At 41.7% G+C, this 23,835-nt stretch overlaps 1 protein-coding gene across 15 annotated transcripts in view; it reads left to right on the top strand.

The window, feature by feature from the left end:
• Positions 1 to 23,835, top strand: part of PHF20L1 (PHD finger protein 20 like 1) — a 97,412-nt gene that overhangs the window by 13,699 nt on the left and 59,878 nt on the right. For 13 of the 15 annotated variants that reach the window (XM_025184904.3, XM_075920114.2, XM_075920107.2 and 10 more), the window contains exons 3-4: positions 22,943 to 23,114; positions 23,623 to 23,707. In XM_025184904.3, the coding sequence (XP_025040689.1) occupies positions 22,943 to 23,114; positions 23,623 to 23,707 (257 nt within the window). The remainder of the gene's footprint in view (positions 1 to 22,942; positions 23,115 to 23,622; positions 23,708 to 23,835) is intronic. The other 2 variants (XM_075920115.2, XM_075920116.2) reach the window with 1 other exon arrangement.

Genomic DNA, 23,835 nt, shown 5'->3' with positions numbered 1-23,835 from the left:
ATAATGGATCCTGGGGTGGAGAGCCTGGGGCCGGATGCTGCCCCTGGCTTGCCTGGATCTGGCCTCCGAGGCTTGGGACTCTTCCCCCCCAACCCCCAGCATTGGGGAGCCCAAGCTGGCACTCCAGCCTCCCCCCTCCTGCTGCCTCCCATGGAGCTGGAGCATTCAAAATCTACTAGCCTGGGCCTTCCTAGGCCCTGGTGTGCAAGGGGAATATGGGGAGTGTCATTCTCCTTCTTAGTCAAGGGCCGTGTCAATGAGGATTTTTTTGCTTCTCTCGTGTGTGCTGCCCCCGACTGATTTTTCTGTGCATTAGTGGCCCCTGACCCTAAAAGGATTCCCCATCCTTGCTAAATGCCATTGAGTTCCACAGGCTAAATTATATAGATACTCATGTAGTATTTACTCTATAGACAAAGAGGGTTTACATTTCCAGGGCTGTCAAATTGGCACATTTTACCAGCAGTACTTTGTTCAAACAAATCCTTTTCTTAGAAATTTTCACTGTGTCAAAAAGAAATAGAACTGATCTTTGAACCACATTCAATGCCATATTGTAAAAAAGGTTGAGATTGTGAAAGTAACAAATCTTACTATACTTTAAAAAGGCTTTTCCTGTGAGATGACAGAGTGACGTCCTGCATCACTTTGCGTCCTGCAGCCCCTCCCTCCACCCTCAGCCGTGTGGCCTCTCCTTTCCCCATGCTCCATGGGAGCCACGAGGCATGCGGCCTCACCCATGCTTCAGCCTGCCCCTGTGAGTCCTGGGGTTGCAGGAGCTTGCGAGCTGCATGGCTCCTGGGACATGTGGCTCTGAAAAGAGACTGCCCTGCTTTGTCACCCACCCATCCCCCGCCATGATCCCCTGTTGGCTTAGTTTATATAAATAAGTGTAAAATTTTTATAACAACGCTACACAGAGGAACAGGAGTTAATATTTGTTGGTTCTCGGTTCGGTAAAATAGCGGGAGTCCCAGAGGCTTAAGGCCAAATACCCAGTGAAAAATACCGAATGATGGCAAGACTACAAGTTTTATCAAAGATGGAATGATTTATTAAACTGAACAACTTAAAAGAGCAATTACACAATATTTGCTACAGAACAATTGAACCACAACAATTTTTAAAATTTTACCTAAGTTACAGCTAAGTTAAATATATACACATTTCAAAAACTATTTAAACACACTGAACGCTGACAAATGACAAAGGTAAAAGTTGCAACTGAGCGATATATTTTCTAACCTGTCTCTTTTAAACCACTTAACAAACAGTGAGGGTAAATTAAATACTTACAAACCCAGCAACGACAACAGCACAAAGACATACAAGGAATCGGAGCATGCTCGAGATTCATACAGCCCTTTTTGTATTCGGTGGGTGGGAGGTGGCCTCCAGGTGATCAGTCCTAAGCCAGACTCAGATTCTGTCTTCCAGCATTCGGGAGTCCTCCCCAGCTTAAGGCTCAGGGGTTTTTATGTTATTGATGCTTTCCTATTACCGTATTTGGTATTTTGTGCTCTGGGAGTGGCATGGGTGTGCTATGGGTGCAGTGTGATGCCCATATATGGTGTTGAGTGCTGGATTCTGACAAGCTCCATTTTATTGGTAGATAAGCCTTGTTGCTGTCCATGTGACGTGGTGAGGTTGCTGCGGTAGATCTCGGCTATGTGCGTGTGGCCTGGCCAAGAGAACCCAAACTTGACAATATTAAAAATGTGCATCTAAAATAGTGGAAATGGAAGAAGCATGTTCTTTCGTTTGAAGAAAAATATTTTTTTATCAATAACCAGGGAGCATGTTATAGACAATTTGTCCTTCTGAGAAGACTGACCCACCCTAAGATATAGTTTATTTTAATTGTCTATATGGGTTCCACCTAATTTGCTCAGCTGTCACTATAGGGGCCCTTTCAAATGTGCCTGTTTTCCAACTAAAATGCATCCATTTCTGTTATATATAGAGAAATTGAACATACTCGAAAAAAATTATACAATTTACACAAATCCTGTTTCTGCTGCATTTAGGTCTAACAACTTTTCTTGAGGTGCAAAAAACCATGTCAGATTAGGGTTCAATTAAAATTGTTCTGTTTTATCATCACTCAGTTGCTCAAAATAGATTTAGCATCCTTTGAATTTATAAATATGTTTTTAGCCTTACATCTGTTTTTAAATTGATCCAACTTTAACTACAAGTGGGCTTTTTTAAAATTTAGGGTGATACCAATGTTGGTTTTTAAACATTTTCATATTTGCTGGAAATTATGGGGTGTATTTCGGACACTGGGTGAGATTAAGTTCTCAAGGAACATTTTTCTTTGCTTATGTATATATTTTCATTGGGCAATGTGTGTACAGTGGAATCAACCTTTTCCAACATTTACCAGGATAATCTAATGTTTGTGAGCTGCCTAATAATAGTAGGTGTAAATTTTAATTTAAAAAATTGAAATTTCTAGGAAAGTTTCTCCACCTGCTTTTGAGGGTTTCTATGTCAGATCTTAAGTTTTTGTCAGAATGGATTATTTACAGCTCATCTCATGAAATGTTCTTTGTTTTGTTGGATAAGGCCATTAATTTCATGAAGTATTGTAGGCCTTGTCTACTGAGTTATGTTTCCATGATTGTAATGAACAATTACTGTTTTACAACTGTGATATGCTTAGGTGATTGACAGTCAACTTGGGACTCTTGGGGGAAGCTTTATCCACTATGGACAAGGAAGTCAGTGAGCATATTTAAACATGGGTATTGTTTGTATGGTTTCACCATTTTGTAGCCATAGCTACAGTAGTTTCTATGTAACTGAGTACCTTTTCTTCATGATAAAGTTGTGACACAAGGCAGTTTTCTGAACAAGCTACATTCTCACATTTTGTTCTGTTTTAAACTCAACTAAATTGGTTGTAAATTCAACTGTATCCAAAGTCCACTTGAGTATTTGGTAACAAGTAATTAAACAGTCTGGGAAGGTTTAATAATTGAAATATTAAGAACAAAACAGATAGGTAAATTGATTTAAATAAAGGAATGAGTGTATAAATTGAATGCTTAAAAAGTTAAGTGCACATTGGGTTTGAGGTTTTTAAAAAGTCCTCCTTTGGTTCTGCTTTTGTATTTTACAGTGTCCATTCAGGACCTGAATTTGTAGGTATTAAATGTTTACGGGATCAGGCCTTAAACAGAAAGCTTTTTGGCATAGGGGACGTGGCTTAGAAATGGGTGCTATAAAATTAATGTGACTTCCTCTTCCTTTCTGTTCTTTTTTTATGATCCTGTGGACTCGTTATTTCTCCCATGAACAATTTGCTAATGCCTGATCTCTCTCTCTCCTGTCTGTCTGTATCATATCTCATCTCGTACTAAGATTGAATGTTCCTTGGACAGAGACTACCTGTTTTCTGTGTTTGTACGGAGCCCATCACGGGGGAATCCTGGTGCATTACTAGATCTTGTGTGTGTTATGATAATACAAATAATAATGACAGAATACAAATTCAGGAAAAGTGGGTAGTGAAGGAAACACAGAAAAGGGACAGTTGGTCTAGGCAGTAGATGCCAGGCAGAAAAAGCTTGTCAGTGTGCACCTGTTATAGAAGACTGCTATCTTTTGTGAATAGAACTGACTGAAGGGCCTAGACCCTGTGCTGATTTTTATCTCCTCACACAGTAGAAGTCTAAAGTTTTAAACCAGCTGCTTCTGCTGGCTCTCCCGCTCAGGGGGAGAGTGGGGAAGCAGCCGTGCATGAGGGGTGGGGGTGGGAGGTGCTTCCAGCCCTTTCCCCTGCATGTGGGGCTCCTGACTGCTGCTGCTGCCGCCGACCGCCTGTGCATTGGGTGTGGGGAGGGCTGGCAGCAGGAGCCGCCAGCCCCATGCACAAGAGATAGGGGACAGTGTGATGGCTTCTGCCCTGTGCGTGGGCAGCCAAATCCCGACTCCCCATGGGGTTGAAGCAGCCCTTTGCCTGTTGCTCCTGGGTAACTGGTAAGCATCTCCTGGTAAGGTTAATGGGTTACCTGTTCACATCCCTAACCTGAACTGCTGAAGTTGGAGGTTCTGGAAAGTCACAGAATCTGTCATCAAGGTTACAGATGCTTATTGGATAGTCAACTAGTCGCTTACATCCCTAGGTTGGAGGGAACAGATTCTCTTCCCAGGAGAGTCTGAAGGTGGCTTGCTGTTGCATACAAGGCTCACTGGCCAGGGTCAGATATCTGGACTGATCACTCTGGATCCATGGCTTTGGGTGAGACTAAGTCCTGTTGAAATAGAATTTGTCCATGCCCCTTCCCCATGTTTGACCTATTTTTATTTGGATCCTGGACGGCATTGGGGTCAATTCTATTGGTTGGTTTCTATTCTCTCATGCTTGGTCAGACAGTGCATTTCATCACGGGGCATTTCCATTTTATATGCCTGAGTTGCCCAAGGTGATATGTTGCTGATCCTTCGTAGGAGGGCAGTAGTGGTGGTCCCTTGAAAGTCTGGGACTTCGGGGGCCATATTGTGGGGAAAGTTTTGGTTGCTTGAGGGAGACCAGTATTGTGAGCCTTGCTGAACTGGTGTATTATCACTTACTGCCATTGTAAGTGTGGCTGGCCCTCAGGTAGACTGCCCTTCTAACTTCTTGCATTGGGGGAACCAGTACTCGACACAGTGTTCCAGAGGTTGTCAGACCAGTGCCAAATAGAGAAGCAAAATAATCTTTCTAGTCCTACTCAAGATTTTCCTGTTCAGACATGCAAGGATTGCATTCGTTCTTTTGGCCACATTGGCCTACTGGAGTGATGTTGAGCTGATGACATTATCATCCCCCAAGTGTTTTTCAGACACTGCTTCCAAGGAAGGGGTCCCCCATCCTGTAAGAATGGCCTACATTCTTTGTTCCTAGATGTACACATTTAGCCATATTAAAAAAAATTTTTGCTCGCCTCAACCCAGTTGCTCAAGCAATCCAGATTGCTCTGTATCAGTGGCCTGTCCTCTTCGCTATTTACCACTCCCCTATTTGTACTGTCTGCAAACTTTATCAGTGAATACTTTTTCCTCCAGATTGATAAAAATTATAAATAGTGTAGCGCTCAGAACCAATCCCTTTGGAACCCCATCCCAGTAGAAAATACACCCACTCAGTGAAGATTCCCCATTTACAATTATATTTTGAGTTCCATCCGGTAGCCAGTTTTTAATCCATTTAATGGGTGCCATGTCAATTTTATATAGTTTTAGTTTTTTAATCATAATGTCATGTGAGCCATTTTAGGATTAGTGAATGCTGTTTCCAGTACTTGCTAAGTTTGCAACCTGTTGAGTTAAGTAGTGAAAGCTACCAAATATATTTGTCATTCAAAAACAAAAACATTATCATGTGTTACCAAACACAAATAGATTGTTTTCATGCAAAAACTTAAAGAAAATGTTTGTTGATCGTTTCAGAACTTCTTTTTTCTTATTATGATGTCTTTTCCATTTGTGCTGCGGTAGAACTTTTTGGTAAATCTGTTTCAAACTCAATCTGATTAATTTAAAAATAAATATTTAGTCAGATGGAAGTTGTTACAACACTTCTGTCATTGAACATCAAGATATAGCCAAGATAATCACAAATGTGTTTTTTTAACTTCAATTTAATACTCTAGAACACTTATTTGCAGTGTTGGGTTTGAAGAAATTTCTTCATGTTATTTTTATTATTAATGCTTTTAAATGAAATGGAAGCTAACATGGATCTTATTGACAATGAGAAGATTTACCTGACGTTGCTCAGGTCCTTAACTCAAATAGTATTGTTTTTCTTCATTTAAATCATTGTTCTGTGGTGGAGCAGGGGGTGAGGGTTTTATCATGCAGACTGCCCCAGAGAGAGAGGACTACCCCAGCCCTTTCTCACCACAGCAGTTTGGGAACAGGTGAGACAGGGTTGTCCATGGCTGCTGCAACTACAGTAGGTAAAGCTGGAGGAGGGGTTCATGTGCCCCAGTCTCCCACACAAACTCTCTGAAATAAATAGTAGATATCTGTCCGTTTCTCCACCCCAGCCCTCTGCGATTATAGCTGCCTCATCTCTGGCCTCGTGCTGCCCCCCTGTGGTCATTCTGCAGTGTAACTGTTCCTCCTATCAGACTCCTCCCTTTCCATTTTAAGAAAAAATCAAATTCCAGGCACATCCCCTTTTCCTGGCATAACCAAACCTTTGCCTGGTTTTAAGTTGTTATAAGAGGAAGCTGCATATCAAATGTGGTCGTCCTAGCTCTCACCATTTAGGTGGAGTTCTTGAACAGATGGACTCAAAGATGGATGGATGAACATGCAGACAGGCGATGTTTCTAAAATATATAGTAGATATGTTCTGTGAATCATCAAAACTTTTCAGCACAGCTCTTGGTAGAATGTTAATTGCTTGAAAACCAACAGAGGGAACTACTGTAAGGTTTCACAGTAACTTTTGGACCTGGGAACCATATTGAGATATTAAGAAGTGAGCTATCCAATCAAGAGAAAAAAGTGGTTGCAATGGTAACACTTCTGTATGCTCAATTTTTTTTAACAGATTGCAAAGGCAACGCTTTTCCTGCTTTGCAGTGGTGCATTTTGGCATGCTACTTTACTTACTAACAACCACTGTTCAAAGAATCCCAAGCTTGAAGATCTAGGGTCTAAAATGTTACTGTTTGTAGTAGGGATGCAAGTGAATAGTTGGCTGGAGTATCGACTCCTCGCTCCCCTCCCTCCTTGCTGCCTCTTAAAAGCCCTTTTGCCCCAGTACTGTCTTTGCGGTGCTGCCTGCCTCCCACTTTGCTGCAGCAGGGTTGGGATAGAGGAGGCTGCTCTAGCGGCAGCCCCTGTTTGTGGGGTCCCAGCAGGGAGTGGGGCTTCCCCATGGAGAGGGGCTGCTGCTGCCAAGCAGCCCCTGTTCACAGTGAATAGGACTGGCAGCTGTGAACAGGGGCTGCAGGACTCAGTATAAGCTGGGACCGAGCAGTCCTGGCTTGTGCTGGTTCGGTACAGTGCATCTCTGCATTTTAAAATGCAGAGCTGCAGGGTGGCTGGCTCCCAGAGCTGGCATGAACTGGAACTTGGCTCAGTTCTGGCTCGAGCCAGCTCCTGGAGTTACCCTCTCTGTGGCTCTGCATAGTGTGGGGAGGGATAGCTCAGTGGTTTGAGCATTGGCCAGCTAAACCCGGGGTTGTGAGTTCAGTCCTTGAGGGGGTCTTTTAGGGATCTGGGACAAATCCATCAGGGATGGTTCTTGGTCCTCCTGTGAGGGCAGAGGACTGGATTTCATGACCTCTCAAGGTCCCTTCCAGTTCTGTGAGATAGGCATATCTCCGTATATTAGTTGTGTAGTCAATACAAATGTTATTGACTATACGATCAGTTAGATAAACTGCAATTTAACATCCTTAGTTTGTAGACTTCAGGCATATAGTCTTAAATAGTATATTCAATCATATTAATATCTTTGATCTTGTTTGCTGGATCCATTCAAAGTTATTCTTCATTGAATTTGGCAGCCAATCATTTAATAGACACTATGGCACAGTGGATTCATACAGTCCCATCTTTAAAGATTTGGATTTAATAATTTTTTCTTGTATTGTAACTCACTCTGGCCTGCCTACAAATTTGTTCTTGAGAAATATAGTTTAATGGAAAATAGCACTGTGTGTTTGTAAAGGTTTGGGATTGATCTTATAGATCCCACCTCCTATTGAGCCAGGTTTTACTCTTGCTGAATAACCTTCACTCCCTAGGTTAGTTCTGGCTGAGCTCTCCCACAGAATCCAGGGAACAATTTTCAGCAGGGTGTGTTTTATTTTTAAGCCTTCCTAACAAAACAAATCAAAACCTCATAGACTCTTCCCTCAAAATCTGTGCAGGTCAAGCACTTCTCCAAATCTCTCCCTCGCACCAGCAACCTAAAACTTTGTGGCTGTTACCCCAGAGCCTCAGTAACAAAACACTTCACCTGGTCTCCCTTCTGTCCATTTGATTTCTGGAACAATTCCTCTCTGTTGTTGCTTCAGTAGCAGTCCATTGGGAGCATAGCCTTTGCTCCTTAGGTTTCTAGAGTATGTTGCAGTCATTCTCTCCCACCTCCTCCATTTCCTACTCTTGTCTTTGTAACAAAATGCAGGACAATGTAGCACTTTAAAGTGCTACATTGTCCTGCATTTTGCTTCAGCTACCCCAGACTAACACGGCTACATTTCTATCACTTGTCTTTGTAATAAACTTCTGCTTAAGTACCAGTTCTCTTCTCATGTGTAGCAGGAGAGGCTAATCAGCTAATTGCACTCCTCTGACCCAAGATAAATGGTTTCCCTTGCACCTTTGCATACTTACCCCTCACCTTTTGCATGGGCATTTTGGGACTCTTGCTGCCAAGTGTCCAGTCTTTTTCAGTTATTGAAAGGAAGTCTGCATTCCTATGATTCTTTACTGGCTGATAGTTCTATAGCCCTTTTGATTTCAAATAAAATTAAGTCTGAACATGTTACACAGGCATCTCATGATTTGGAGCACTTTAGTCAGGGCTTGAAGGACAGCTGCTAGGCTCTGAAGGTGAGTGGGCTTATATACCTATCTCACAGAGCTGGAAGGGACCTTGAGAGGTCATTGAGTCCAGTCTCCTGGCCTCACAGCTGGACCAAGTACCTTCCCTGACAGATTTGCCCCAGATCCCTAAATGGCCCCCTCAAGGCTTGAGCTCACAACCCTGGGTTTAGCAGGCCAATGTTCAAACCACTGAACTATTCCTCCCCAAGCTTGTCCTGACTTTAGAGCACCACAAAATCTCAGAAGACTTGGGCATAATGAAGGTGGGGCCATAACACTTGGTCCGTCAGCCTTTGTAAAGTGGCTGTAATCTATGCAACTCTCAATATTAACAGTTCCTGTACATCCTGAACTGTCAGGTTTTATGCCTTCTGGGCTTTGATATGCCTATGCAGATGTGGTTAGTCATCAAGGAAATTTGTTCCATTAAGGGGGAAGACCGCTATTATGTAAGCCTTTGGGAGGGTGTTTGTTTTTTCTGCTTATTAAGTAGCCCCTTCTCCAGGTGGCGCCACCTCAATCCCACTTTTGGCCAGTTTGGGGAGATGAGGCCCCAAATCCTCTTCTCCCTGCTTCAGGTGAATAAAGGGGCCTTCTTATACCTTGTAGGAATTTAACAGATTTGCAACTATAAAATGGCTCTTGTTTTCTCTGGTCTGGACAATACATTTTCTAATGAAATGGTTCTACTCAGTGGAGCACATGATTTGGGGCTTGTCATTTGGCCAGGAAGTTGCTGGGGAGGAATAGGGGCACTCCCATCTTCTGGCTCTCGCATCATCACTATATTGTCACATCAGGGACTGTTAGGCCTGAGAGAGGTTAGTTTGAACCAGTGACCCTTAAACTTTTCCCTCATTTTAATGAGACATTGGAAGACAGTGGTAAAGTGGGTGGAGTTTTCTTTCCAAGATTCTCTAATCAAGTTTAACATTCCTGAAGGCTGTTTCCCATCATGAAACTTGAAAGGGTAGAATCCTGTTGAAGTTTGTGATATCTGTCACACTGAATACAAAAGAGGAGAGCAGCTGGTGCCGGTCTTTGGTCTCTAGTCCCATAAATCTTTAACATAATCTTGAGGATCTTACTGAATTGCTCCACTAGGCCATCCATCTGGAGATGATAGATTGGGGTCTGGAGTGGTCATACTTTCAGTGGTGCCCAAACTTGTTGGAGCACCTGGGAGGTGAAATTTGTCCCGTGATCTGTGATGACTTCCAATAAAAGGGTAACCTGGGAAAAGACTTGGAGTAGCTATCACGCTGTGGTGGAGTCAGAGGTGTTCCATGGAGGAACTGCCTCTGGATATCAAATGGCATTGATCACAAGTACCAAAAGTGGCTGGGCCTATTATATCAATCTCTATCCTTTCAAAAGCAGCATAAGAGAGATCTATCCATAACCCTTTGAGGTTACTTTTTTGCAAATGGAACACGACGAAAATAAATTAGCTATCTCTTTATATATCCCAGGACAGAAGAATCAGGTCAACAGTCTGTCTTGGGTTTTCACCTTACCTAGGTGTCCAGTCTTGGGAAGAATATGAGTTAGCTATAGGGATTCCCGCTGCTTGGGCTTGGGTATTAGAAGTTGACATCTGGGTTCTTTAATTTGGGGCTTTCTCATGGAATCCAAAGCCGGGCATCTGGTGAGATTTGTGTTCTGAGGTCACCATTTTATTGGTGGTGCCATATTAGTTAAACCATTCTTAATGTTTCTGGTTGTTACAGTAAGCTGCCCCCATGTCAAATATGTAATAACTCAGAATGCTGTAATCTAAGATAGGAAGGGACTCTGGAGTGTGTGTGGATGGATCTCAAAAAAGTGTGCTGGCATTAGAAAAAGTTCAGAAAAGAGCAACTAAAATGATTAGGGGTTTGGAACAGGTCCCATATGAAGAAAGATTAAAAAGACTAGGACTTTTCAGCTTAGAAAAGAGGAGACTAAGGGGGGATATGATAGAGGTATGTAAAATAATGAGTGGTATGAAGAAAGTAAATAAGGAACATAAGAATGGCCGTACTGGGTCAGACCAAAGGTCCATCTAGCCCAGTATCCTGTCTACCGACAGTGGTCAGCACCAGGTGCCCCAGAGACGGTGGATCGAAGACAATGATCAAGCGATTGGTCTCCTGACATCCCTCTTCAGCCTCTGACAAACAGAGGCCAACGACACCATTTTATCCCCTGGCTAATAGCCTTTTATGGATCTAACCTCCATGAAATTATCCAGCTTCTCTTTAAACTCTATTATAGTCCTAGCCTTCACAGCCTCCTCTGGCAAGGAGTTCCACAGGTTGACTACACGCTGTGTGAAGAAGAACTTTCTTTTATTAGTTTTAAACCTGCTACCCATTAATTTCATTTGGTGTCCTCTAGTATAGGGGACAGTGATCACAAAATAATAGAGTTCATGATCTAAGGAAAGGTAGAAGGGAGACCAGCACAATTGAGGTAATGGATTTCAGGAAGGCAGATTTTGATAAGCTCAGAGAACTTGTAGGTAAGGTCCCATGGGAAGGAAGACTGAAGGGAAAAACAACTGAGGAGAGTTGGAAGTATTTCAAAGGGACGTTGTTAAGGGCCCAAAAGCAAACAATTCCGCTGTGTAGGAAAGATAGAAAATATGGCAAAAGACCAGCTTGGCTTAACAAGGAGATCTTGCATGATCTCAAAATAAAAAAGGAGTCATATAAAAAATGGAAACTAGGACAACTAACAAAGGATGAATATAAGCAAGCAACCCGGGAATGCAGGGGCAAGATTAGAAAGGCAAAGGCACAAAATGAGATCAAACTAGCTACAGGCATAAAGGGAAACAAGAAGACCTTTTATAAATACATTAAAAGCAAGAGGAAGACCAAGGACAGGGTAGGCCCACTGCTCAGTGAGGAGGGAGAAGCAGTAACAGGAAACTTGGAAATGGCAGAGATGCTCAATGACTTCTTTGTTTCGGTCTTCACCGAGAAGTCTGGAAGAGTGCCTAACGTAGTGAATACAAGCAGAGAGAGGGTAAGTTTAGAAGATAGGATACAGAAAGAACAAGTTAAAAATCACTTAGGAAAGTTAGATGTCAGCAAGTCACCAGGTCCTGATGAAATGCATCCCAGGATACTCAAGGAGCTGAAAGAGGAGGTATCTGAGCCTTTAGCTATGATCTTTGAAAAATCATGGCAGACGGGAGATTCCAGAAGACTGGAAAAGGGCAAATATTGTACCCATCTATAAAAAGGGGAATAAGAACAACCCAGGAAACTACAGACTGGTCAGTTTAACGTCTGTCCCAGGGAAGATAATGGAGCAGGTAATTAAGGAAATCATATGCAAACACTTGGAAGGTAATAAAGTGATAGGGAATAGCCAGCATGGGTTTATGAAGAACAAGTCATGCCAAACTAATCTGATAGCTTTCTTTGATAAGATAACGAGCCTTGTGGATAAGGGAGAAGCGGTGGATGTCATATACCTAGACTTTAGTAAGGCATTTGATACGGTCTCGCATGATATTCTTATTGATAAACTAGGCAAATATAACTTAGATAGGGCCACGATAAGGTGGGTGCATAATTGGCTGGATAACCATAGTCAGAGCGTTGTTGTTAACGGTGCTAAATCCTGCTGGAAATGGATAACAAGTGGAGTTCCTCAAGGGTCTGTTTTGGGACCCGTACTGTTCAATATCTTCATCAATGATGTAGATATTGGGATAGAGAGTACGCTTATTAAGTTTGCAGATGATACCAAACTGGGTGGGGTTGCAACTTCTTTGGAGGATAGGGACATAATTCAAAATGACCTTAGAAAGTTAGAGAAATGGTCAGAGGTAAACAGGATGAGGTTTAATAAAGAGAAATGCAAAGTGCTCCACTTAGGAAGGAACAATCAGTTCCATATATACAAGATGGGAAGCGACTGTCTAGGAAGGAGCATGGCGGAAAGGGATCTAGGGGTCATAGTGGACCACAAGTTGAATATGAGTCAACAGTGTGATGCTGTTGCAAAAAAAGCAAATATGATTCTAGGTTGTATCAACAGGTGTGTTGTAAGCAAAACTCGTGAAGTCATTCTGCCACTCTACTCTGCACTAGTTAGGCCTCAGCTGGAGTACTGTGTCCAGTTCTGGGCGCCACATTTCAAGAAAGATGTGGAGAAATTGGAAAGGGTACAGAAAAGAGCGACAAGAATGATTAAAGGTTTAGAGAACATGACCTATGAAGCCAGGCTTCATGAACTGGGCTTGTTTAGTTTGGAAAAAAGAAGATTATGGGGGGACATGATAGCGGTTTTCAAATATCTAAAAGGGTGTCACAAGGAGGAAGGAGAAAATTTGTTCCTCTTGGTTTCTGAGGACAGGACAAGGAGTAATGGGCTTAAAGTGCAGCAGGGGAGGTTTAGATTGGACATTAGGAAAAAATTCCTAACTGTCAGGGTGGTCAAATATTGGAATAAATTGCCAAGGGAGGTGGTGGAATCTCCCTCTCTGGAGATATTTAAGAACAGGTTAGATAGACATCTGTCAGGGATGGTGTAGACGGAGCGTGGTCCTGCCTTGAGGGCGGGGGGCTGGACTCGATGACCTCTCGAGGTCCCTTCCAGTCCTATTATTCTATGATTCTATGATTCTATTTAGGGAACTAATAAATAACTTTTCTTTATCCACCCTCTCCACACCACTCATGGTTTTATAGACCACTATCATATCCCCCCTCGGTCTCCTCTTTTCTAAACTGAAAAATCCCAGTCGCTTTAACCTCTCCTCATATGGGACCCGTTCCAAACCCCTAATCATTTTAGTTGCCCTTTTCTGAACCCTTTCCAAGGCCAAAATACCTTTTTTGAGGTGAGGAGACCACATCTGTACACAGTATTCAAGACGTGGGCGTACCATAGTTTTATACAGGGGCAGTAAGATATTCTGGGTCTTATTTTCTATCCCTTTCCTAATAATTCCTAGCATCCTATTTGCCTTTTTGACCGTCGCTGCACTCTGTGTGGAAGTTTTCAGAGAACTGTCCACAATAACTCCAAGATCTCTTTCCTGATTTGTCGTAGCCAATTTAGCCCCCATCATACTGTACGTATAGTTGTGGTTATTTTTCCCCGATGTGCATTACTTTACACTTATCCACATTAAATTTCATTTGCCATTTTGTTGCCCAATCACTCAGTTTGGTGAGATCTTCTTGGAGTCCCTCACAGTCTGCTTCTGTCTTGACTATCCTAAACAGTTTGGTAGCATCTGCAAACTTTACTACCTCACTGCTTACCCCTTTCTCCAGATCATTTATGAATAAGTTGAAAAGGATTGGTCCCAGGACTGACCCTTGGGGTACGCCACTAGTTACCCCTCTCCAATCTGAAAATTTACCATTTATTGCTACCCTTTGTTTCCTGTCTTTTAACTAGTTCTCAATCCAAGAAAGGACCTTCCCTCTTATCCCATGGCCATGTAATTTACACAAGAGCCTTTGGTGAGGGACCTTGTCAAAGGCTTTCTGAAAATCCAAGTATACTATATCTACTGGATCCCCCTTGTCCGCATGTTTGTTAACCCCTTCAAAGAACTCTAACAGATTAGAAGACAGGATTTCCCTTTACAGAAACCATGTTGACTTTTGTTCAACAAATTATGTTTTTCTACATGCTTCACAATTTTATTCTTTATTATTGTTTTGACTAATTTGCCCGGTACTGAAGTTAGACTTACCAGGATTGCCAGGATTGCCAGGATTGTAATTGCCAGGATTGCCTCTAGAGCCCTTTTTAAATATTGGTGTCAATAAGGAAAAGTTATTTACTTGTTCCCATAATATAAGAACTAGGGGCCTCCAAATGAAATTAAGGAAATTAAGGAAATTAATAGGCAGCAGGTTTGAAACAAATAAAAGGAAGTTCTTCATATACCACACAGTCAACCTCTGGAACTCCTTGCCTGAGGAGGTTGTGAAGGCTAGGACTATAACAGGTTTTTAAAAAGAGCTAGATAAAGTCATGGAGGTTAGGTCCATTAATGGCTATTAGGAAGGATGGGTAAAGAATAGTGTCTCTAGCCTCTGTTTGTCAGAGGCTGGAGATGGATGGCAGGAGAGAGATGGCGTGATGGTTACCTGTTCGGTTCACTCCCTCTGGGTCACTTGGCATTGGCCACTGTTGGCAGATAGGGTACTGGGCTGGATGGACCTTTAGTCTGACCCAGTATGGCTGTTCTTATGTTCTTATGATGTTGGGATGTTCCTGTAATGCCAGTGAAAATCAGGTAGGATCGTAAGTTAAAATAGGGAAAGAGCAAGTTAAAACTTACCTAGACAAGTTAGATATCTTCAGGTCACTAGTATCTGATGAAATGCATCCTAGAATACTCACAGAGCTGATATCTGGGGCATTAATTATTATCTTTGAAAAGTCATGGAAGACAGAAGAGATTCCAGAAGACTAGAAATATAGTAGCCATCTATAAAAAGAGATATAAAGACTATCTAGGGAATTACAGCCCGATCAACTTAATTTCTGTACCAGGAAAGATAATGGAGCAAATAATTAAGGACTTAGTTTGCAAATATCTAGAAAATAATAAGGTGATAAATAATGGCATGGATTTGTCAAGAACAAATCATGGCATACTAACCTGATGGTTTTCTTTGACCAGATAAGAAGCCTTGTGGATGGGGGGAAAGTGGTAGATGTGGTATATCTAGGATTTAGTAAGACATTTGATACAGTCTCACATGACATTCTCATTAACAAATTAGGGAAGTACCACCAAGATGGAGCTACTGTAATGTGTGTTCATAACTGATTGGATAACTGTTCCCAGAGAGTAGTGTTCAGTGGACCTCAGTCATGTTGGAAGAGTATAAGAAAGGTGTTCATCAGGGATCAGTTCAGGGTTTGGTTCTATTCAATATCTTCATCAGTGATTTTGATGATGGCATAGAGAGTACGCTTATAAAGTTTGCAGATGATACCAGGTGTGTGTGTGTAGGGGGGGGAGGGTGGTTTGCCAGGTGCTTTGGAGATTAGGGTCATAATTAAAAATGATTTAGATTAAAAACTTCTCAAATAATTTAGCAAAGGTAGTTTGAAATAGGACAGCTTACTTCACACATTACATTGGACCTGCCATCAAGTAACAAGAAACTAGAAATATTAGAATGAAATTTCTCTATGATTTATAGGAGAATAGTCTAAGTAAGAGCTTCCAGAAGACTGAAAAAGGGCAGATATAGTGCCCATCTATAAAAAGGGAAATAAGAACAACCCAGGAAACTACAGACCAGTCAGTTTAACTTTTGTGCCAGGAAAGAGAATGGAGCAGATAATTAAGGAATTCATCTGCAAACATCTGGAAAAAAATAAGGTGATAGGTAACAGCCAGCATGGATTTGTAAAGAAAAAATCATGTCAAAGCAATCTGATAGTTTTCTTTGATGGGATAACAACTCTTGTGGATAAGGGAGAAGCGGTGGATGTGGTATATCTAGACTTTAGTAAGGCATTTGATATGGTCTCACATGACCTTATCAATAAACTAGGGAAATATAACTTAGATGGGGCTACTATAAGGTAAGTGCATAACTGGCTGGATAACCATTCTCAGAGAGCAGATATCAACAGTCATGCTGGAAGGGCATAACAAGTGGGATTCTGCAGGGGTCTGTTTTGGGACCGGTTCTGTTCAATATCTTCACCAACAATTTAGATGATGGCATAGAGAGTGCACTTATTAAGTTTGCAGATGATACCAAGCTGGGAGGGGTTGCAACTGCTTTGGAGAATAGGGTCATAATTCAGAATGATCTGGAAAAATGGTCTGAGGTAAATAGGGCGAGGTTTAATAAGGACAAATGCAAAGGACTCCACTTAGGAAGGAGCAACCAGTTGCACACATACAGAATGGGACATGACTGTTTTGGAAGGAGTACAGTAGAAAGGGATTTGGGGGTCATAGTGGACCACAAGCTAAATATGAGTTAACAGTGTTGATGGGGGAGAAGCAAACATCTTTTTAGGCTGTATTAGTGGGAGTGCTCTAAGTTAGACAGAAGAAATAATTCTTCTGCTCTATCCAACACAGATTAGGTCTCAACTGGAGTATTGTGCCCAATTCTGGGTGTCCCTTGTCAGGAATGATGTGGATAAATTGGGGGAAAAGCCCAAAGAAGAGCAACAGAAATGATTAAAGATCTAGAAAACATGACCTATAGGGGAAGATTGAAAGAGTTGGGCTTGTTTAGTCTCGCAAGGAAAAGACTGACAGGGGACATGGTAACCGATTTCAAGAACATAAAAGGTTGTTAGAAGGAGGAGGGAGAAAAATTGTTCTTAACATCTGAGGATAGGACAAGAAGCTTGGCCAGATAGTTTATTCCATCATGGGGCGTTCCCATTTTATATGCCTGACTTGCCCAAGATGATAACATGCCGCTGATCCTTCGTGGGAGGGCGGCAGTGGTGGTCCCTTGAAAATCTGGAACTTTGGAGGCCATATTGTGGGGAAAGTTTTAGTTGCTTGAGGGAGACCAGTACTGTGAGCCTTGCTGGGCCGGTGTATTATTGCTTACTGCCATTGTAAGTGTGGCTGGCCCACAGGAAGACTGCCCTTCTAACTTCTGTGCAGTTCAGCCTCTAAGAACCTTTCAGGTCCCACTGCCTCCACCACGGATGCATTTGGACTGCCATAGGAAGAATGTGCATGTATTGTTCTAAGGCAGTGGTCCCCAATGCGGTGCCCGCGGGCGCCATGGCGCCCGCCGGGGCATTTGTGTGCGCCCACTGACAACCTGGGCTGGCCCCACCCCCGGTGCACGGGAGGCGCCTGCCCCAGGTACGCAACATGCACCGGCACTGGGTGCGCGGCGCTCGGGCGGCTCCAACCCCGGGGCACATGCTGGCGCTCGGGCACGCGGTGCTCGAGTGGCGCCGGTGCCGGCCCCAGGCGCGTGGCTTGGGCGGCAGCGCCGGCCCCGGGCCCACGGCACAAGGTGCTCGGGCGGCCCCAGCCCTGGCCCTAGGACACACGCCGGCGCTGGGTGCAAGGGCATTTCAGTCCCCTGGCGTGCCCCCGGACGCGCGGCCCCGCCCCCAGGCGCCCGGCGCGTGAGTGGCCCCACCTCCCGGGCACTCGGGAGCCTCTAAAGGTTGGGGACCACTGTTCTAAGGCAAAGATGTCGATGAACTCCGCCACCATCTTGGCTTCCGGGTAGAGCTGTTGGGTGGCTACATCCTGCAACTCTTGAGCAACCTCCTGGGGAGGTGGGGTGCTATATTAAAGAATGACTACAACTGAAATTTCTTTTAATATATAGACATACCAAGGTGGCCCATGATGCTTGCTTTCCCCCATCCCTCTGTTTCTTGATGTCTTTTTATTCTGTAACTATGTTCCAGCTCTCTTCTTAACCACAGCCTTAAGTTTAAATGTTACATTTATTTCAATATCAGATATTAATAGAATACTATCCGCCAGTAGGATGTAAAATCCAGTTTAATTGGCTGACTGATTAAACATATTGTTTAACTAGTTAACTGATTAAAGGGGGACAAGTGGTGGTGGTGGTGGGTTTCCTCCAGCTTAGCTGGATTGGCCCTCTTGCCTGATGCTGGGCTGGAATGCCTCCCTTCTCCCCCGCCTCCTTTCTCTCCCTGCCACAGGCAGGGGCTGCACCAGCTGGGATGCTGGAGCAGCCCTGCCTACAGCCGAGCGCCCAGGCCGGTGTCCAGCATCCCTGGGTTTAAGTAATAGATTTTCTGACTAATACTTGATGTGTCCTACTTACAGTATTTTATAGTTTGTGATATTCCTATTTTCTATCTGTCTTTTTTGTTTGTTTGTTCTGTATTAGAATGTGATGCACCTTTTTAATAAGTTGTCTTTAGTGTCTTCTTCCTCTCTCCTTGTCTTTCCATGGACTGTTCTATGCCTCCCCATTTGCAATGTCTGCCTTTCATATTGTTTTCCACTTATGATCCCGAATGCAGTCACCATGATCCCAAAAGTATAGTCATACATCTGACGAAGTGGGTCTTTGCCCACGAAAGCTTATGCTCCAATACAGCTGTTAATTTATAAGGTGCCACAGGACTTTTCGTTGTTTAGCTTTAGTTTGTAGGTGTTACAATAAATGAAAAGGCCCGTGCCATACCAAAATCCTAGTAAGAAGGAATATTTTCTTGTTTTGTAGTCCTCCTCACCCAGCGATGAGCAACCTAGGCTAGTGATGAGACGCATGAGTTGCACTCCTTCGTCTCAGTGGGCGGCAAAATTGTCGAAACCAAGATTGTTTTTTGGGATAAGGTGATTTGATTAGATGCAGAGGGAGTGCATGGCTCTCGTGGTCAGTGCACACCTTACTTCATGTGCTCTGCTTTACATGCGTGTCACCTTAGTTTTTTCCTAACTGTATGACTGTGGATGGAAACCACCAGAATCTGGCACCCTGCATGTGGGCAACAGCAAACAAAATGTCTTGTTGGTCCACATGCAGCTGGTGGACTGCAGGTAGCCCATCACTGTTCTCACCAGTCCCATTGGTTTTGTGAGATTTATGCTATTAGCTGTCTGGATGGTGCAAGATGAGTGTCTCCTGTAGTCTACCCCTTTCTTTTTTTCCATATCTGAATACTTCTGTTGAATATCTCCATATCTTTACTTTATAACTGTCTAGCACTTTCCCAGGCAGTTGCAAACTGAAATCAACCTCTTTTACAAATGCTTTGTTGCCTTACAGTAGTACCAGTTAAAACCAGCAAGTCTCATCTTTCACATCTTATTGGAATTTATGGCAGGATCTGCATTTTGAAGGATTTAGTCTACAGACTTAGAATCATAGAATAATAGGACTGGAAGGGACCTCGAGAGGTCATCGAGTCCAGCCCCCAGCCCTCAAGGCAGGACCAAGCTCCGTCTACACCATCCCTGACAGATGTCTATCTAACCTGTTCTTAAATATCTCCAGAGAGGGAGATTCCACCACCTCCCTTGGCAATTTATTCCAATATTTGACCACCCTGACAGTTAGGAATTTTTTCCTAATGTCCAATCTAAACCTCCCCTGCTGCACTTTAAGCCCATTACTCCTTGTCCTGTCCTCAGTAACCAAGAGGAACAAATTTTCTCCTTCCTCCTTGTGACACCTTTTTAGATATTTGAAAACCGCTATCATGTCCCCCCATAATCTTCTTTTTTCCAAACTAAACAAGCCCAGTTCATGAAGCCTGGCTTCATAGGTCATGTTCTCTAAACCTTTAATCATTCTTGTCGCTCTTCTCTGTACCCTTTCCAATTTCTCCACATCTTTCTTGAAATGTGGCGCCCAGAACTGGACACAGTACTCCAGCTGAGGCCTAACTAGTGCAGAGTAGAGTGGCAGAATGACTTCACGAGTTTTGCTTACAACACACCTGTTGATACAACCTAGAATCATATTTGCTTTTTTTGCAACAGCATCACACTGTTGACTCATATTCAACTTGTGGTCCACTATGACCCCTAGATCCTTTTCCGCCATGCTCCTTCCTAGACAGTCGCTTCCCATCTTGTATGTATGGATCTGATTGTTCCTTCCTAAGTGGAGCACTTTGCATTTCTCTTTATTAAACCTCATCCTGTTTACCTCTGACCATTTCTCTAACTTTCTAAGGTCATTTTGAATTATGTCCCTATCCTCCAAAGAAGTTGCAACCCCACCCAGTTTGGTATCATCTGCAAACTTAATAAGCGTACTCTCTATCCCAATATCTACATCATTGATGAAGATATTGAACAGTACGGGTCCCAAAACAGACCCTTGAGGAACTCCACTTGTTATCCCTTTCCAGCAGGATTTAGCACCGTTAACAACAACTCTCTGACTACGGTTATCCAGCCAATTATGCACCCACCTTATCGTGGCCCTTTCTAAGTTATATAGGCTTAGGAAGGCTTGCAGGTTTTATTCTTGGGAATACAGTGCCAAATTAATTTATGCTTGGTCAACATTGGAACATTAATTTCAGAACTGTAAGGACCTAGAAGCCTTTTTATTTATTTTTTTAAAGTTTTGCCTCTGTGGAAGCTGATGAGGCTCACCTGGGAAAATTTCCTTCTTTCCTAGAGCTGATGGATTTTTGAAGAAGTCAGAGGGAGAATTTTTCTTTGTGTGTTTGATATGTGTGTAGTCAGTTTTGCTTTGTTGATTGTCACTTGCACTTCATGTGTCATGCAAGAAGACAGTGACCTCACTGTGATCTGAGGAGAGCTCAATTTTAGTCTTTCCCCAGCCTACAAGAAGGTTTCTGTCAGTAACACAGCAGCTAAGTTGTTGCTGTTTGAGTTTGAGTCCAGGACTTGACTCCTTTTCTGTGAACCTGTGCATGGACCTGGGGAGCAGTAAAAGCACTGTTGAAACTTATGCACAGGGTTGAGGAGTAATAGGAGCTTAGGGGATGGAAAGCTCTTTCTGCTTCCTACAAAAGGTCAGGAAGTGATATACAGTTGAGAGCTGCAAATACTTTGTTCCTTTCCTAGATGCCCTCCTGGGAGTGGGGAACAATAGGAGTCTGGAAAATAGAAATAGAGTAATTGCAAGCGTCCTTCTACAGGTCTGAAATTTCCATTTTCATAATGGAAGACTTTAGTTGTTGCTGATGAGAAAAGGCAGGCAGGAATGAGTATGGTGGAGGGAATTAGGAGGGGCCCAGTCACATGTTGCACTGTTTGTTTGCTCACCCTTGCTGAAAAATAACAAGGAAGAAGAAAATCCATAACTTTCATAGAAAGTGTTTTTGGTTTTTCTTTTTCAATCGGGATTTATTATTTAAAGGTTGCTGTATCAGAAATTTGAAAAGAAAAGTTGATAGTACCTCTTCCAATATCAGGTAGCACAATGCTTCTGGATAAAATATATTTAGTAGAAATTAAAAATTATTGCTGTTGCCACCGTTTAATATTGAGAGAACGTTGTCATTGTTGTTGAAGGTATATTAAATTTCCTGCTTTGGAAATAGGCAGCCTTCCACTGTAGCATTTCTTTTCAATAAATGTTTTGGTAGCTCCAGGATATCTGTCGTCTTCTGTTCAGTTGTCAGTCCTGTTTTTTGGAAATGTAGAATTTCCTATGTGATTGTTTCTAGGTTAACCTTCATTCCCTAAATATTAACTAGGGAGGCAAGTTCTTAAAGGATCCACCAGCTAGTTATAGAAAGTTGTTTTTGTTTTCATGTCTATTTCTGTATTCCCTTTTTCAACAAAGAAAAACAAACAGTAGATATTCAATACACCAATTGTGTATGCACTTAATGGAACTGAAATAATGTAATCTGGTTATTGGTGGTGATTTTATTATTTATTGCCATACTTCTGACCAACTTAGTGGCTCCTTAATGCCAAAAGAGCCCTTTAAAAATCAAAACAAACAAATAAGCTCCTCCCAAAAAAACTAAATAATAGTGTGATTTGCATTAATATGGAATATAAATGCACTTTCCAAATAAGTATATATTCCTGAAGATGCTAGAGACTTGAAAAAATGGGAAGTCTCTTTGCAAAATTTAATCATTTAGGTTATACAAAGTAAGGTCGAAATACTTAAAATCCATAGTAAATTCTAACCAAATTGTCAAACTTTAGGTGATAGAGTATAATTGTTCTGATTGAGGGATATATGTAGCTTATGCTACTGATTATAAGTAAAGTTTGAGGGAGTAATTAGAATCAGCAGTCCTTAATTAATCTTGATGCCTTCGTTTTAATGTGCAATTTAAACAAAATATTTTTATTAAAAAATGGCTGTGCATTAGATTTAGTAGCATCAAAGTCAGTGGAGCTGATCTGCAAATTAGTCAACAATTTAGATTCGTAGGGAATGCTCTATCAACTTCAATTGTTTTTGATTAGTTAACAGCTTGGATTTGTCTGAAATCAGTGAAGCAATTATGTGGAACATTTATTATGCAGATCAAAAATAACAAATTCATTTTTTAAAGACAGTTCACTACCCCTCTCTCTCTTCAGGAAAAGAAACAGATCCATTGTTCTTGTGTTAATCAGAAAAACTATGAATACAAAGCTAGGAATGAAACATCCAATATTTAACCTAATTAAAGCACCCATCTTAATGTCACCTAGCAGTTTGATCCTTAAATCTGATTTTTCACAATTTTGTGGTTGTAAGACAGAATGGTAACCCACCTTTCATGTATAAAGTGGTTTTTTTCAGGTAGGTATTGTCATATCAACAATTTAACATGTTTACAACTTTTCAAATTAAACTGATGTTTAGTACCAAAAATTGGTCCAACTAATGACCAAAGTTGTTTAAATTGTCACATGAACACATCTTTATGCAAAATATTGTTGGAAAAAGTTTCACAATTGACACCTTTCCATTTGTTGTTGTTCAAGGTATCCATCTCGTATTGAGAAAATAGACTATGAGGAGGGGAAGATGTTGGTTCATTTTGAACGATGGAGTCATCGTTATGATGAATGGATTTATTGGGACAGCAATAGATTACGCCCCCTGGAACGACCAGCACTAAGGAAAGAAGGGCTAAAAGATGATGATGAATTTGTTGTAAGGAGCAAATTTTTTTGACTTCTTGTACAAATTACTGTATTTAGGCTCAGAAGAGTTAGGTTTTTATTAGTTAATGTCTGTAAACCAATTTCACAGACACAAACTGATGAAAAATATTTCTATTAATGATGATAAAAATTTACACAAAGTAAAAAAAAAAGTGCTGCTTGAGAACTTAAGGATATTTAGTTTATATACATTTTAATTTGTATATTTTGAAATGTGATTTTTGGTAATTTGTGTGATAACAATTATAAAAGTTTACCTTTTTGAACGTCAGAAGCTACTGTCATAAGTGTCCCACCACTTCCCAGAGTTGTCAGAATGTTGATCAATGAACATTTAAAAAATACTTAAAAATAAAAACCAATATGATCTGTTGAAGTTATTAAAAATTGAATGATATTACTTTTTTCAAGCTAACTATTGCTAAGTTATAAAACTTAAGTTTGTTTAGGAAAGGTTTGCAGGGCAAGGTATTAACAATTACAATTGTTTAAAATAGGATTTTAAAGCTGGAGAAGAGGTACTGGCTCGTTGGACAGATTGTAGATATTATCCTGCCAAGATTGAAGCAATTAACAAGGAGGGTATGTATGTAACTATGAGCACTGCTATAATCTGTTTAAAATAAAAATATGTTTGCATACAGTTTTATTCACACATTAAACATAGCTAGGGCCCTACCAATTTCATGGCTGCGAAAAACGCATCACGG

Source organism: Pelodiscus sinensis, chromosome 2, assembly GCF_052426305.1.
Source record: "Pelodiscus sinensis isolate ZL-2025 chromosome 2, ASM5242630v1, whole genome shotgun sequence".
NCBI classification, from domain to species: Eukaryota; Metazoa; Chordata; order Testudines; family Trionychidae; genus Pelodiscus; species Pelodiscus sinensis.
The sequence above is the reverse complement of the archived record's forward strand: the minus strand, read 5'-3'. Positions and strand labels throughout refer to the sequence as shown.